Genomic DNA, 16527 nt, shown 5'->3' on the forward strand with positions numbered 1-16527 from the left:
CACTGCCGCGTTCTTGCAGTTTAAATCGAATTAAACTGGATTCCCATTTATGTTGGGATGCAATCTTTGCTGTTTTTGCTTAGCCTGTTATGTTTTTGATTTGCTTATATTCACACGGCCCAGGATGAAATTATTATATGCATGCATCGGGATCTTTCCCCAAGTCTCAATTACTAGCTCCCCCTCATCTTAGAGAAAGTATTTCAGAATTAAGATATGCCTTCGGAGCTTATTCCTAGTAAACACAATTTCTCATTTACTGATAAACGGTTTAAAAGAAAAGAAACATACAAAATAAAACATGTATCTGATGTCATTAATGCGATTCAACAGGGATTCAATCAATACGTTTGGCCAAAGTAGTGCACATGCACTAGATGAAATGAGAAAGCAGTTTATCAACCTGAGCATTCGTATGACTTGAATATAAAAGCACATATATATATACATACATATATATATATTTTTTTTTTTTACGTAATTTACCATGGGCTACAGTTTCAAGATCAGTTTCCACAACAGGAAAGGCTGAAAGGTAAAAAAAAAAAAAAAAAAGATAACAATAATAAGAATTCACATGTTTTTTTCAGTCCTTAGAAGCGGGTGTCCCTACAGGACAGGAGACACAATCAGAAAGCAAGTTTCTTCATCAGTAGATAGACCCTGGAGTCCACTTCAAATCCATGCAGATTATTAGCATCTCCCTGAAGTCGCATTAGCAGACCTCCATAAGACACATACGCAGATCTGTGCAGAAACACAAATCAGTTTAGAAACAGTGATTATATTAGAAAATAAATCATTTTACATTAAAAAAATTATTTAAAATAAATGTAGAACTACTGACGTTCCCATGACTTTATTAATTTCCATCACTTTTTTGTTTACACCTGAAAATCACAAATTTAAAATTCTCTGAAATCTAAAATTCTCCAGACATTTTAGATTTAGATTTAGAAAACACTGTCTATCTTGGTTTAGATCATATCTTTCTGGTATCTTTCACACAGTTTGTACAACTTAAAAACTTTAGATCTGAGCTATCGCATGTTACTGATGGTGTTCCGCAAGGCTCAGTCTTGGGGCCTCTTTTATTCATTATTTTTTTACTGCTTGTTGGACAAATTTTTAGGAAGTTTGGAATTAATTTTCATTGATATGCCATCAACAGCCAGCTCTACGTGTCCTCCATGCCTAACTCGGTATTTCCTTCATCTTCTCTGTCAAGCTGTACAACCACGTGTTCATCTGAGAAGTATGGGGTCCAGGGTTTTAGTTATTTTGCCCCTCATTTGTGGAATGCCCTTCCCCAGGACATCTGTAACTGCAACAGTCTTCAAACTTTTAAATCACTGCTTTATTTTATTTTGTAGTTTGCCTTGTTTGCTGTTTTTACATTGATGTTACAGGGAGATTTTGTTAGGTGACCTTGAGTAACAAGAAAGGTGCCCATAAATAAAATCGAAGGAATGAATGAATAGGTCAAATTTGCATGCATTTAGAAATGTTAAAGCAAGCAAACAACCAAATAAATAATACATAAATATGTATAAAAAAAGAAACTCACAGTCGTGTTGCCGCTTCTGTTGAGGTTTCATCTCCTTCAATCCTATAAACCTTTCCATACATGACGTAATCAAACTGATCAGCCCTGCAAAATAACAACAAAGACCATAAATCATAATTTATTGGCTGCACGATACTGTCATGCGCATCTCGTCAGTAAAGCCAGTTCTGTGATGATAATTAATAACTCTCCATCACCTGTTTTCAAATGGAGCGGAATTTAATACACGGAGCCATAGTTCACCAACAGGTGATGGAGATTTACTACTAATCACAGAACCAACTTGACTGACAAGATGTGCATGACAATCACATGCGATATATCATGCAGCCCTAATGTGAATATATTGCAAAATGTAATTGATTGCTGTGATCAAAGCTGTATTTTCAGCATCATTACTTCAGTGTCACATGATCTTCAGAAATCATTCTAATTTGCTGCTCAAGAAACATTTCTGATTATTATCAATGTTGAAAACAGTTGTGCTGCTGAACGTTTTGCATTGCATTTTTATTTATAGTTTTATGGTTATATATTTTGTAGTGTTACCTGGACGGTCTGTCATCCTGAGGGTTGTATTCCCCATCATCCGGCGTCCCGTCCTCATACAGCGTGCTGGCGATCACCAGTCTGAACTTGTCACCTGAGCAAACGATACGCCATCATGAGGATGACACCACATCAAAAACAACAACATGGCTGAAGAGCAAACCGATCACTTACCGAGATCAACAGGATAAATCTGGATGTTCACGTCAAGGATCAGGTCCATTTTGAAAGACTCACTTTCACAGTGAAGACGAGATACTAATAACAACAAAGCAAATATAGTTCGAATTTCAGACTTTTTTTTCCCCAAAATTTATTTTAATAGAAATACAAAATGATTAATAAGGAAATAATGACTTTGGATAAACTAACAGAGACATTTCTTGGTAATACTATATCCTATCAGTCATTTTAAAATACGGTTCTATCATGGAGCTTCCCTCACAAAAGCCTTTATTGTGGTTTCATTTTTTACTTAATATCCATTCTTAAAATAGTATTTAAAATACATTACTAAACAATTAAAACTAATCCTCTATTTAAACATGTTTTAATGTTATTAATATATTTTAATGCTTATGTAAATTCCACTTTAATAATGGATATTTCTTATTCAAGTAGTATTTACCTAGTAAAGCATTAAAAAAAGCATGAATGAGTAACATTAAAAATGAATGTATAAATAAAAGAGAGTTTGAATCTATTAATTTTCATCATTTAAACTTTTACTTTGTCTTATTTTAAGTTTTCATTTTATTTAATGTATTTAAAAAAATTATAAATTAATGTAATGTAAAAAAAAATTAAAAATACTCCAATAATGGATATACAAAACAAGCTAAAAAGATGAAAGAAAATAAATATGTTTAAATTTTATTAATATAATATTTTTATTAAAGTATTTTAATGCCTTTTAATGGAAATGTTATGTAAATAGTGTGTGTATATATATATATATATATATATATATATATATATATATTATTCATTCATCTTACCTCTGTCAAATTTTTTCCCATCTGGATCAATATCCTTTACATCAAAGATATCCTCAAACAGAATCCCAGCCATTTACACACAAACTGAACTCTAAATGGAAAAAAGTCCTCGATTGGTGATGTATTATCCTGGTAACAACCAAAAAGAAAGAGATTAATATTTCACATAAAACTATGTTTAGCTTTAAAAACATATACACATTATATAGATAAAGCCTCATTCTAACAGTTAGTATCAGGTACAGTAGTTCATCGCGAATTAAATAAACGATTTGTGCAAAATTACATACTTTGTCCAAATATAATGCTCGCGAAATCGTTCCAGTTAAAAATAGGAAATAGCAACTGTGCAAAAAAACAACAATTTTCTTCTCATTCAACACAAATATGAAACATGCCGCGAAACAATGTGCTTCACCTCTGGCCACGTGATTTACTACTACATCCGGGTCATGGCTCGCGTTTACGACGGTGGAGCACTGCATATATTTAATATTTTATAGCGACGTAATATTAATTAAAATAAATCAATGCAATTAAAATATTTCTGCTTTTTGCACAAATTAGGTTTTTAAGCTATAAACTCAAAATGTTGTAATCTGCTTTATTGCTAATAATAATAATAATAATAATAATAATAATAATAGGGATGGGTTCATTTTTGAGTAAACCTAAGATTACAAACTTAATAAAAAGAAAATACCAATACATAAATAAAAATAATAAAAGTGATCAATAAAAGTCCTAGCTTTTTTCGTTTCAGAAGGCTTGAAAGACATCCATTAATTCAGTTTAAGGTTATAATAATCTCACTTGCTGCCAAGAAACAAACCTTTTTGAAACTCTCATGTCAAAACTTTTGACTCAAAAGAAACAAAAACGTCCCAAGATACAAACGACTACATTTAACCTCACCTAAAACTACAAAGATTTTACGACACATGTTTCCGGCAAACGGCGGTTCCGTCGCGGTTACTAGGAGAAAGCGTCTTCCTCATGGTTACCAACGCAGTTAGCCAAACAGCTTCTGTTTTGAAATCGTCTTTAATAGCGTATATACCTCTACGGAGTTTGCATAAAACGCATCAGATATGTTCAGCGACGGTTATTCATGAACTATTGTTGCTGAGGTGAGTTCTGTTATCACATTTAACCCGGCTAAAGCACGCGCACGCCAGCTAACGTTAATAACGTTAATAGATATGTGTTTATTCAGCTTATAATTATTTACGAGTAAACAGGTTATAGCAGCATATATCAGCCGGTTTAGCTTATTTCTGCCTAACCAGTTTGTTTAGCTTCGAGCTGAAGAAGACAGAAGCTAAAACGGCTCTCAGGTCACTTATTTATAAAGCAAATGATGTGTTTTGTTGGGTTTGTGTCGATTTCGTAAGGGATTATAGGCAGCCTAGTGAGCCAAAATGCTGTTAACAAGCGATATTTAGTATTTAGTAGTGATCTTGAGATCTGATATTTTCTGTTACAATATTAAAATGAATGTTTTCTTTTTAGATTGTGGATCAATGAGCAGCAGAAAATCTCTAAAGATGGGTGAGGATCTGGCAAGTGAAAGTGATCTGCTGTCAATGATCAACGAGGTGGGCCTACATACGACTATTATTAAGCATATTTCACAGATATAGGCATGCAGTGACATATTATGTAACAATTTCCAGTATCTGAAGTTTGCTGAGTTTGAAGAGACTGTGAAAGTGTTTGAAAAGGAAGTCAAACGCAAAGGAAAACCGGTCCTCAAGAGTGCAGGACACTCACGGCGAGACTCCAAAATCATCGGCATTCACGTGAGACTGATCTCATTTATTCAAAAATAAACATTATTGTGCTTTTTATTACCTTAGCTTGCATTGTAGTATAAACATATTAGCAAACGTTTAACTTTTAAATGGTCTGTGTTATTAGCCAGCGATTTTTCATTACTTCATTTGAGATTTATGTACAATTTTTTACAAAACAAAATCAGTGTGTTGTAGAGTTTTTCACAGGTTAGCTTGCTTTAGTATAATCTTATTATAAACAAATCAGCTAAAGTTTGTTTAACTTTAACAAATTGTTTCTTTAATTACTTTTTTTTTCCCCCTGTTTTGTTAATGTTATTAGCCGGAATTCCGAAATGTTCCGAACTTTTTTGATATCAGAAAATAAAACCATTTATTTATTTATGTGTGTGTGTGTGTGTGTGTGTGTGTGTTTGTTTGTTTGTTTGTTTACAAACCACTCAGTATTTGTAATAAAAAATAATAATAGATTTAAAAACAAAAAAAGACTAAATGTTAATTAATTACTTGATAACTTGTTTTTTTTTCCCCAATAGGAGGATTTTCTCAGCTCTTTTAATGATGGTGACTATAAGGTATTCTCTGAGCTGTGGGCTAAAATCATTCCTCCAGAGACTCGGGATTTTGATCCAGTAGCTCAGAAACTGGAATTCTACTTACAAATTCATTTTACGATTTACCCGCTGAAATCACCTGTAGGAAGTCACGTAAGTGCATTTCACTGTTGGGAACAGTAATAAAATGACCTTTTTTAAAATAACTGAATGGAAAAATCTTCAATGCATGTATTCTGTTTGACCAACAGATGTCCTCATAAAGTCAAATATTCAGAAAAACCTCTGGTTCAGTCGAATACATGACTTGAATCAGTATTTGAGTGACACGGTTGTAGCTTTCAGTCAAAATGCTAATATTTTTTTGTTAAATGTGAAAATATATTTGTGTAATGCAGGATAAAGGAGAGTTTGAGAACAGGATCACGCATTTCAAACACTATCTGGAGACTAGAGGGGCGGCACTGAGCCAGACCACTGAGTTCCTGCCATTCTATGCCCTGCCGTTTGTGCCCAATCCCACGGTACATCCGTCCTTCCAAGAGCTTTTCCAGGTACAACAGCCACCAAAACACCAGCTGATTAAAATCATAACAAAAAAATCTATAACTGAAGTTAGTTCTTAGAAAAGCATATACTAGGATGCATTTTCTTATATGTGCATTATATTGTAGCATTTTTAAAACTAGTATTATTCTGTATGATAAACCTCATGTACTGAGCAGTTTTTACTGGATCATAGGATTCCTGGATGCTGGAGTTGAGGGAAAGGCTGGAGAAGTTTCTCTCAGTGACTCTGAAAGCTTCAAACACGCCGAGGCTTCTGACTTTATATGTATCCTTTTTGTGTATATTGTGAGGCGTTTTTTATATCATAATTTTAAAATGATTATTTCCAAACCTGTAAAACATGAAGATATTTTTGAAATTTCCTACCATAAATATATTAAAACTTAATTTTTAAATAAGATCAAATATGAAAATATGATCAAAGAAGGCTGTGAAAATTAATCTGCATTGTTAAAAAATTCACAAAAATCTAACCTTTAATTGGATAATAAGAATTTAAAATGGAGGTAAATATCATTATGAAATAAATGTTTTTCTCTAATACACATTGGCCACATTTAACGGCACCCTTTTATTCAATAGTTTTTGAAACCTCCATTTGCCAGTTTAACAGCTCTAAATTTTCTCCTATAATGCCTGATGAGGTTAGAAAACACCTCAAGAGTTCAGCTTCATCCAGAATCACTCCTGACCCTTTAGATGACGGTGCTTCTTCTCTTCAGTTCACCTCACTCATTTTCTACAGGGTTCAGGTCAGAGGACTGGAATGGCCAGCAGAAGCTTGGTTTTGTGCTCAGTGACCCATTTTTGTGTTGTTTTTGAGGTTTGTGTTTGGATTATTGTCCAGTTGGAAGATCCAAACATGGCCCATTATAAGATTTCTAACAAAGTCAGTCACTTATTGATTTTTTATCTGTTGGTATTTGATAGAATCCATGATGTCATGTGTCTAAACAAGATAATTTTTTAAAATAAAAGATCAAAAGGAATAACAATGCAGAGTAATTTTCACAGCCTTCTTAGATCATATTTACCAAGGCTGCCGATATTTTTGGCCATGACTGTATATACATTTATATATTTATATTTTATATTATATATAAATATATTTAATAAGCATAACATAGTTTCTTAAATATATGCATGTGTTTGTGTTTATATATATATATATATATATATATATATATATATATATATATATATATATAATAAATATACACATGTATTATGTAAACAAATACTTTTATTTTGGATACACTAATATATGTAATGATATTTGATGTATATATTTAAGAAAAAATACATATGATGTATATATTTAAGAAAAAATACATTTAAAATGTTTATATATATATATCAATTATATTAATATAAATATATAAATGGAAATATTTTTAAAATATATAATGTATGTGTATGTGTGTATTTATATATACATGATAAATAAACTGCACACACGCATATTATGTAAACAAAAACGTGTATTTTCAATGAGATTAATCGCGATTAATCGTTTGACAGCACTCATTTTTACTGTATTTTTGATCATCAGCATTAAAAATAATATCTTACAGACTCCCAACTTGGATAATATTTTAATTTTCCTGTATAAAGATAAAAACATGTTTAGGTTTAGGACTATATTTGAATCACTGAACCCAAGTTTGAGCTACGTTATTAGCGATACTTGCTTTAGAAGCAGGAAATGCTATGACTCATCTTAAATAGTTTTACCTGAAACCTGAAATAGCCATGAGCAACTGCACCATAAACTCCTCTTACCTATTAATGGCTGAATCTCTTTTGTAATAGAGGAAAGCCTGAGGATTATGGTTGCGTAATAATTAAACATTGCAAGGGCCAAAATAGCTAAACGCATTGTACCTTGTCAAATAATGTACATGTTTTAGTGTTATGTCAGAACAATGGGCTGTGGATTGTGAACACAAGTTGCATGAATGTTGTGTTTTTGATGAGCAAACTGGGATGTTTTTGCTTGATGTTGTTTGAGGGCAGGGATGATTGCTGACATTAATCCATCAAAATGAACAATGGCTCCTTAACACCACAAAACCAGAACGAAGGTGGAAAAGGCACCAAAGGTGAATTATTCTGAGCCTAATTATTTAATTAAAAAGTAAATTTTTGTAACATAACGTGAGAAAAATCCGATTTTAGCGAGTGTTCATTTTGCTCCCTGATTGTAGGTCAAATGCACTGTCACACTCAGAAGTTGTTAACTTCCCGTACTGTGGCGATCTGGCTCTTTTGCATCATGCGTGTTCACCATCCCCTTATTTGACTGCTTGTGTGTTTTTTTCGCTCCCAGAAACAATTCAGCAAATGCAGCTCCATCTGACCGAGGCGGAAAGGAAGTCGTCCATCTGCATGAGGAGATTCGCCAAGCTGCAGGCCGACCATCACAACCTCATCGGCATCACGGCCGAGCTGGTGGATTCTCTGGAGGCCACAGTCCGTGGAAAGATGGCAAGCAAACATCAACTCGCACATTATGTTCACAATTCCAACAATGCAAATAATTCCTTGTAGAATGCTCAAGGGACTATGGCGGATGTTTTGCAGATCTCCCCAGAGTGCCTGCAAGGCGTGTGCATGCGGCTCTTCAGCGGTCACATGAGACAGAGCGCTGCTCAGAGTATGGACTTCACCAGACCCGGCACTGTGAGTCACTGCCTCCACAGACTACTGACCATATGCATTGGATACAAATTTGCAAATTTAGTTCTAAATATCTTTTCCATATTATTTGCATATCCTCACTCTACCCATATCCAGTTTCTTTGTTATTTTGCAAATAATGAAATCGTGTCTCTTTGTTCAGACAGTGTAAATAGAAGAAATATTCAATGTGTATTGAATATACAGTATATACTATGGGCCAGTTTTACTAACAGCTTGCTCCAGCGCAAACCGTCTTTTGCCATTAAATTAGTATTGTCGGATTTATTAAAGACGTGCAGTGAAGAATTAGCGCTGAAAAGGCATGGACACAGTTATTTTTGCGCCTGACCTTATTGAATATGCATTTGTAGAAGTTTCCCTTTCAGATGAGAGTTCCAGTCTGGTTTGTTTGTCAGACAAAATGGCAAATTTGGCATTATGATTAGTTGGATCGCCTCTCAATCAAACTCCCTGCGAAGGGGCAGTTGTCTTGAAAATAATGTTAGAAATGTGGAGTAAAGTTTCTTTATTTTGGGGTTAAATGTATGGTAGCTCATTTCCACCACGGAATAAAAAAAAAAGGTAATTGCAATTTTTTAATCTCACAAGCTGAACTTCTGAAATTCTAAGGAAAAAAGTCAGAATTGTAATGTAAACATTTAGAATTCAGACTTTTTTCTTGCCACTGCGAGTTTATATATCACAATTCAGATTTGTCTTATCAGAATAGTAACTTTGTCTCACAGTTCTGCATTTGTATCTTGCAGATCTCACTTTTTTTTTTTTCTCAGAATTACAGAATTTCTCAGAAATAAACAAAGTTTTTATTCCATGGTTGAAATGGGCTTCCATAGATGTATAACTTCGAATTCAAAATGGAAAGCAGCTGTCACTTTTAGAGCACAGAAACTTGAAAATTCTGAATCTGCTCACGTCGGTCATGACAAATATTCTTTAACTTAGCTTAAATTCACAAATTTTCACTCAGTCTTTACTCGTGCACTACTGTGCATTGCATATACACGCAACACTCTGAAATCTGATTTGAGTATTTACACTGGGACCCGTTTCTGATCAGAATGTAATTCAGAGCACTTGCAAATGTGAATAGGTTTTCTGCTGTCTCATTGTTTTGTTATATGCCAAAAGAAAAAAAGAAAAAATCTAAACTGCCTATCCAGTCAGAACAAAGCCTTTAGGGGCTGTTCGCACAAAACAAGTTTTTGCATTCCAATGCACTGCTTTTCCATCATTTTTTTTTCTTCATAAATGTTCTAGAAAAACATGTTTGACTTCTGTGCCATGTGTTTTTGCATTTAAAAAATCAGATTCTCGTTATTCTCAATGGTAATTCATAACCGTAACAATATTAAAAAGATTTATTTATTTAAATCAGCATAATTTAAAGTGGCAAACGCTATCAGAATCTGTAATTTGCCATTCTTTTAATCACATTACGATAATGACAATGACATTTTTATACATTACGGTAATGACAGTTTGGAGTGAAATGTTCTTAATTGTCATAATGCAAAAAAAAAACAATCTTTTTTTTTTTTTTTACATGTGTTTAGACCTTGTTTTGTGTTTGTGTGTGTGTCAAGTTTTTTAAGCACAAAAACATGTGGATGGTGGTCACATTTATGATTGTTCATCAATTTTTTTGTGAAAGAAAATCCAGTAATTTCAATTGGAATCCACACGATTGCAAAATCTTTTTTGTGCATGAAAATATGGCAAAATGTGACTGCACCTTTGGAGTGATACATTTTTTTTTTAAATCCTTTTATGATATGTATTTTATGATTTGTTTTCAGTTTCTATCATCATTTAGTCGCTTAAACCAACGAAAACGTTTTGGTCTGTAAGATATTTTCCTTCAAAACCCAACATGTTTCACATCCAGGTCCTACAAAGAGTCGCATAATCAGACATTGCCTAAAATGTTTGTATATTTACATGCTTTTGCAGCTAGTATGTCCTCAATCATATTTTCCTGTGTGTTTGTGTGTGTATGATCGTCTGCTCATGAAGGGATATTACTTTATGAGTCCTTATGATGATGGATATGTAAGTTGTCTTTCTTCCTGCCTCCCCGGTCTTGCCTGTATCACCATGAGTCCTGCCTGTCCTCTTCCTCCTTTGTATTTCGTCCCAAAGCCCTCTACTTCATCTAGTTCCCACTAGATCGCTCTAGTGTCACGAGACGTCCTTGTTCGGTCTAAGAATGCTTGGCTTTGTCCGACATTCAGGTATATTGTTGCTGAATCCCGGAGGAAGCGCGTAACACTGATTACTTTGAAGACTGTGTTTCACTTATCTCCAGCTCCCCAGAGTGGACAGTATACATGCATACAAAACTGTTACAACAAGGGCTTATATTCAATATACACTAGTGAAGGGGTCATATCATGATTTTCTTTTAAAAATAATCTGAAACTTCCTAGCGTCAGATTAAAAAAAAAGGGGAAGAAAACAGGACAGTCTGCATTTACACATCAGTGTGCTTAATTTTTGTTTAGAAACTTGAGACAATGGGCAACAGAGAAGGAAGAAGGAAAAACTTTGCAAAAAAAATAAATACACCACAAAAACATAAATAATTTGCTGATGATGTGTCCAAATGCAACTCTTCATAACAAGCCTTATAAAAAAAGGTTTTTTACAAGCGTCTTGTTTTAAGGATGCTTAGACATGCTTAGTGTTGTTCCCCACACACACACTATTAAACATTTACATGGAGGAACCTTATGAACACAAGCGCGCTCACACACACAGGTGTACACTCAAGCATTCACATTGGTGTAAAAACGGGTGCTCACAGACACACATTGTTCTGATCTGCTGTTGCTTCAAAACTTATTTTGTAATATTAGTTATGCGTGTTGCTCAATAACATTTAACATTTAGAATTTATTGTGATTCATACAGATGTTGGTTGTTGCTGCAGTTTCACTGATGTTGTGTCTTCTGTTGTGTCTTCTGTTGTTTTCTCTTTTTGTCAGCAGGTATCGAAGCAAATTGTCTGTTTTTTTTTTTTTGTTTTGTTTTTTCCTCTCTCTCTCTATCCCCCATTCTCTTTTTTTTCCTCTCTCTCTCTCCCCCTTCTCTGTTGACTTTATCCACAATTTTTTTTTTTTTTTCTAATTCCTTTTTTTTTTTTTTTTTTTTTTTTATTATTATTATTATTTTTATTATTATCATTATAATTATAATTATTATTTTTTTATTATTATTATTATTATTAATTTATTTTTTTTCTCTCTCTTGTTTTCTCTGTCCCCTGGTCTTGTCGGTCATAGTATGGTTAAATAAAAGGGTATATAAAATTTTATTAATTAATTAATAAAAAAAAAATATATATAAAAAAAAAATAAAAAAAAAGGCTGTGAATGATGATAGCATAACTACACATACGTACTGTCATGTGTTATCTGTGTTACTGACAGGCCAAGAAAAAAAAAAAAAAAAAAGGATGCTTAGACATTTTATCAAGATAATAATAATAATAATAGTGATAATTATGTAATAGTCATATAAATGTAATTATCACATCCTTAAAACAAGCTCAATGTAAAAACCTTTTTTTAATAAGACTTTTTTTCATAAAGTTTTTTGAATTTGGAATTTTTGTAATTTGAATTTGGAAACATCATGGGCAAATTAATTATTTGTATTTTGGTGTATTTATTTATTTTGTGCAAAGTTTTTCCTTATTCCTATTTCTGATATGTAAATGGTTGTGTGTTTACACACACACACACACACACACACACATACATATATATATATATATATATATGACACCAGAAAGTCACAGATTATTTAAAAAGGGGAAAAAGCCCGATATGATATGATATCAATTTTATTCGGCAAGGATGCAATAAATTATGTATTTGATATTTTTTTTTAAACTAAATTAATGGAAGTCTTACACAGTTTTCAAAATAAATAAGCAAGGAAAACAGTTTTAAACATTGATAATAATCAATGTTTTTTGAGCAGCAAATCAGCATATTAGAATGATTTCTGAAGGATCATGTGACACTGAAGACTGGAGTAATGATGCTGAAAATACAGCTTTGATCACACAAATAAATTACATTTTAACAGATATTCAGACAGAAAAAAGTATTTTAAAATATATTTTACAATATTACTGTTTTTGAGGTTTGTATTTTTATTTTTGATCAAATGAATGGATCGAAAATAGAAACAAATAATATTGTAAAGTATCAGCCTTGGTGAGCAGAAGAGAGGCCTTTCAAAAACATTTAATATAATTATGATTCCTAAATGTAGATATATTTATAAAAATAAGCAGAAGTGAAAATAACATAAATTTTGTTTTTATTTGTTTGTTTACTCTTATTAATAAAAAGAAAATTATTTAATAATAGTTTTATTTATTAAAAAAATAAAAGATAATGAATCAACTCTTAGTTTTGACATACATGTAAACCATAATCCTTCTCTGCACCAGGATAAACACATTACGTTCAAACTCCTGTCATTGTGAAATCCACATACGCAGACGAACTGCAAATAATCAGAGCAAATAAGATTTACCAAAGTTGGGCATGATCGTTTGCATAACTCCATCTATCCGGAACTTTTCCTCAAACCAGTTTGAAGTTAAACTAGCATGACTCACGCAGCCCTTCACAGAAGGATGTTTATATTTGACAGGAAAAGAAAATGTGGCCTCACGTAACATACCCACACACTAATATCACCATTCCTCACACTCCAAATAATGCGGGACCACCTGAGTTTGTGCTCACATGATCCGCCTCCTCGTGGGTTTCGGTGTAACCCTCCCCAAGGAATGGCTTCTAATGCCAGAATTTGCCGCGCTCTTTGGCTCAGTTGGAAATTAGATCCTGCAGGTGCAGCGCAATAATGAGCATGGGGAATTCCTCTCACTAACCCCCTCCTCCAACCTCCCAGCTTTGAGACTATGTTATTCATTTGTTTCAGGTCATTCATCGCATGCAGATACACATAACCCCACCATACTGCATGCGCTCGCAACCATTACTGCAACAACCTGAATACTCACATACTGTAGAATAACCATCTAAAAGGCATTTCATTTTTGTTTGCAAGCCAATGTATCATCATTCCAATAACTTTTGTTAATTTTTTTTTCATTTAGGCATCCTCAATGTTGCGGGCATCAGTTGCACCTCAGTAAGTTTTGTTTAAAAGATTATAAAAACCGTGCTGTCAAACGATTAATCGCGATTAATCCCATCCAAAATAAATGTTTTTGTTTACATAATATACGTTTGTGTACTGTGAATATTTATGTATATATAAATACAAACACATGCATTATGAAAAATATCTTATGTTTATATAGTTATACATAATATAAAATATAAATATATACAAGTAAATATTTTTAAAACATACTGCATGTGTGTATTTATATATACATAATAAATATACACAGTGCATATACGTATATTATGTGAACAAAAACTTGTATTTTGGATGCGATTAATCATGATTAATCGTTTGATAGTACTAAGTAAAAAATCTTGTCTCGCCAGTAGTAGCAGGCCTGTCTGCTAAACATTTGGTAACTTGATGTAGATCAGGGATTTTCACATTTTATTTATGTATTTTTTTTTAATACCAAGGACTGCTTAATGGCCCAGTTTCACAGACAGAGTTTAGACTAGTTCAATTAGGACATTTAAGTAATTTTTATGAACTTGCTTAGAAAAAAAAACATTACTGGTGTGCATCTTGAGACAAAACAAAGGCACTGATATATTTTAAGATCAGTCAGTGAATGTTTCTTTCAGTTTAAACAGCTCAGATTTACATTTTAGACTAGGACTAGTTTTAAGCCTTGTCTGTGAAACCGGGGGATTATGTTGTAGGGCTAGTTATTGTGTGGGGAAAAGCGTGAAATCTAGCCTTTACATCCCATATTACAGTATCTTGTTTTTATAACCATTAATATTTCAAATACATTTAAATCTGAAAAATATCTGAAGACACCTGAACAAAAAGTGTTTTTGTAACACTTTATTTGTACTTAGGGTCTCTGCACACTGAGTCCAAAATTTTCGAAAGCGTTTTTTCGTATTCATTATCCTAAAAATTTGTCACGGACAGAAACCTTGCACACTGAGTTCGATATATATTCATTAATCCATTGCGGGGGAAAAAATCACAAAACAGTACTAAATGGAGTCTTCAAGCAGTGAGGATGATTTTGTTGTCTTCTCGCGTCTTAAAAAGAGAAAAAGAAAGAAAATATTTGGTCCATCCAATCCTGAGATATAGAAAGGAAATGCGTTCGCATGGTGGCTATGAACTGTCAAAATACTTCTCAAAATGCTTGCCACGGATGCGGAAAATGCAAAAAATCGAACCCGATCCAAATTTTTTTATGATGGAGGAAAATTTCAGAGGCAGTATGTAAACATGATTGACATAACATAAGGTCGTATTTATTTTTTAACGTGCGAAAATTTCAGACGAAATTTTCGGACTCGGTGTGCAATGACCTTATCTCTAGTAATAACAGTAAAGTTAGTTGCATAGTTTGCCTAAACCAAACCGTAAACCTATAGTATGTTTATTTTATTTTATTCACAATAACACAATATCCAGATTTCTTTCTTTCTTTAAAATCTATAGTTGTCAGTAGAATCAAATAGTTTCATTTTAGACGGTGTTTAGAAACCAGGATGAATTGCTGTAATTTGTGTTATAAATTTTGTTCAAATATTTAATGAATGTCTTCCGTAGCTTGTTAACTTTAGCATCTTTTACTTGTCCCATCATTCAAAAGTAATTCTATAAATGCAATAAAACCAGAATATGGAAACATGTGATGTTCCCAGAGATGGAACGATTCAAATCAGTCAGCTCTCATGTGCTGATTCGTCATCCTTTCATTTCCTGCTCTCAGGAGGCCCAAAGACGTGCCGTTGTTGCCTTCCCTTGACTACGAGAAGCTAAAAAAAGACCTAGTGAATGGATCGGATCGACTGAAGGCTTTGCTGCTTCAAGCCTTGCGCTGGGTAACTCAGAATTACCATTAGTAAACTCAAAACAGCACTGATTTATCCCATTGTTTCTGACACAATATCACTACAATTAGGGGTGTTTTCTAAGTCAAGAATCACTGGTAAAATTGGTCAAACATGCTACAAACGGCATGGTCAAAATTAAATTCTGATTCCTTTAAACTTAAGAGTTTGTAGGAGATATTTTGTTGTTTTATCTCCATCTTTGAGGAACTTTCTGCCCTTTAGAATACACAAATTGGTGTTCACATTGCATGACAATTTTCTTGTAATTTCCCAGAGGTTAACCAGATCTGTTTATGGTGAGCAAAGGGACACGGTTTTACAAGCCTTCATCAGCAATGATCTTCTGGAGCGCTACAGTTCCAAACAGGTACATTACAAAACCCTAATTGGGAAATTATATATAATGTGTGTGTGTGTGTATTTATATAAAAAAGAAGTGCACTCAAAATAATTTTACAGATTTAAAATAGCTTTATAGTAAACATATTATATATCAAGGCACTGATATGACCTTGCAGGACATTTAGCTATCTTGACACATCGTTTCCAACACTTGTGTGCTGCATCTATACAAATATGTGAAACTTTTAATTTTGGTATGTTTATCGATACTAAAATCTGTCTTTCTTTTATGCGGAGACGTCAAGCTGGTGGCCGGGCTGAATAAACAAACAAGGAGCTCCACATAAAAACATAAACAATTTTAGCCCATTCTCCACACTTTGATTTTTAAAGAATATATTGCAGGATATT

At 33.1% G+C, this 16527-nt stretch overlaps 2 protein-coding genes across 5 annotated transcripts in view; one reads left to right on the forward strand and one right to left on the reverse strand.

Annotated features, from left to right (window-relative positions):
• Positions 1-234: 234 nt before the first annotated feature.
• LOC306875597 (DNA-directed RNA polymerases I, II, and III subunit RPABC3) lies at positions 235-3555 on the reverse strand. The gene is made up of 6 exons (XM_079426275.1): positions 3405-3555; positions 3115-3243; positions 2291-2374; positions 2117-2210; positions 1568-1651; positions 235-747 (listed from the first exon to the last, which is right to left on the reverse strand). Exons 2-6 carry the CDS (start codon positions 3185-3187, stop codon positions 630-632), a joined length of 453 nt encoding a protein of 150 aa, XP_079282401.1. The 5' UTR covers positions 3188-3243; positions 3405-3555; the 3' UTR covers positions 235-629.
• Positions 3556-4060: 505 nt separating this feature from the next.
• LOC306874843 (lisH domain-containing protein ARMC9) overlaps positions 4061-16527 on the forward strand; it is a 44914-nt gene continuing 32447 nt past the window's right edge. For 2 of the 4 annotated variants that reach the window (XM_079425121.1, XM_079425122.1), the window contains exons 1-13: positions 4074-4244; positions 4627-4712; positions 4791-4916; positions 5447-5617; positions 5863-6018; positions 6207-6299; positions 8112-8136; positions 8364-8521; positions 8618-8716; positions 10751-10786; positions 13875-13909; positions 15651-15762; positions 16049-16141. In XM_079425121.1, coding sequence (XP_079281247.1) covers positions 4638-4712; positions 4791-4916; positions 5447-5617; positions 5863-6018; positions 6207-6299; positions 8112-8136; positions 8364-8521; positions 8618-8716; positions 10751-10786; positions 13875-13909; positions 15651-15762; positions 16049-16141 — 1179 coding nt within the window. In that variant the 5' untranslated portion in view covers positions 4074-4244; positions 4627-4637. Of the gene's footprint in view, positions 4245-4626; positions 4713-4790; positions 4917-5446; positions 5618-5862; positions 6019-6206; positions 6300-8111; positions 8137-8363; positions 8522-8617; positions 8717-10750; positions 10787-13874; positions 13910-15650; positions 15763-16048; positions 16142-16527 lie in introns of all 4 variants that reach the window. The other 2 variants (XM_079425123.1, XM_079425124.1) reach the window with 1 other exon arrangement.

This window comes from Barbus barbus (assembly GCF_936440315.1).
Source record: "Barbus barbus genome assembly, chromosome: 9".
Classification (NCBI taxonomy): Eukaryota; Metazoa; Chordata; class Actinopteri; order Cypriniformes; family Cyprinidae; genus Barbus; species Barbus barbus.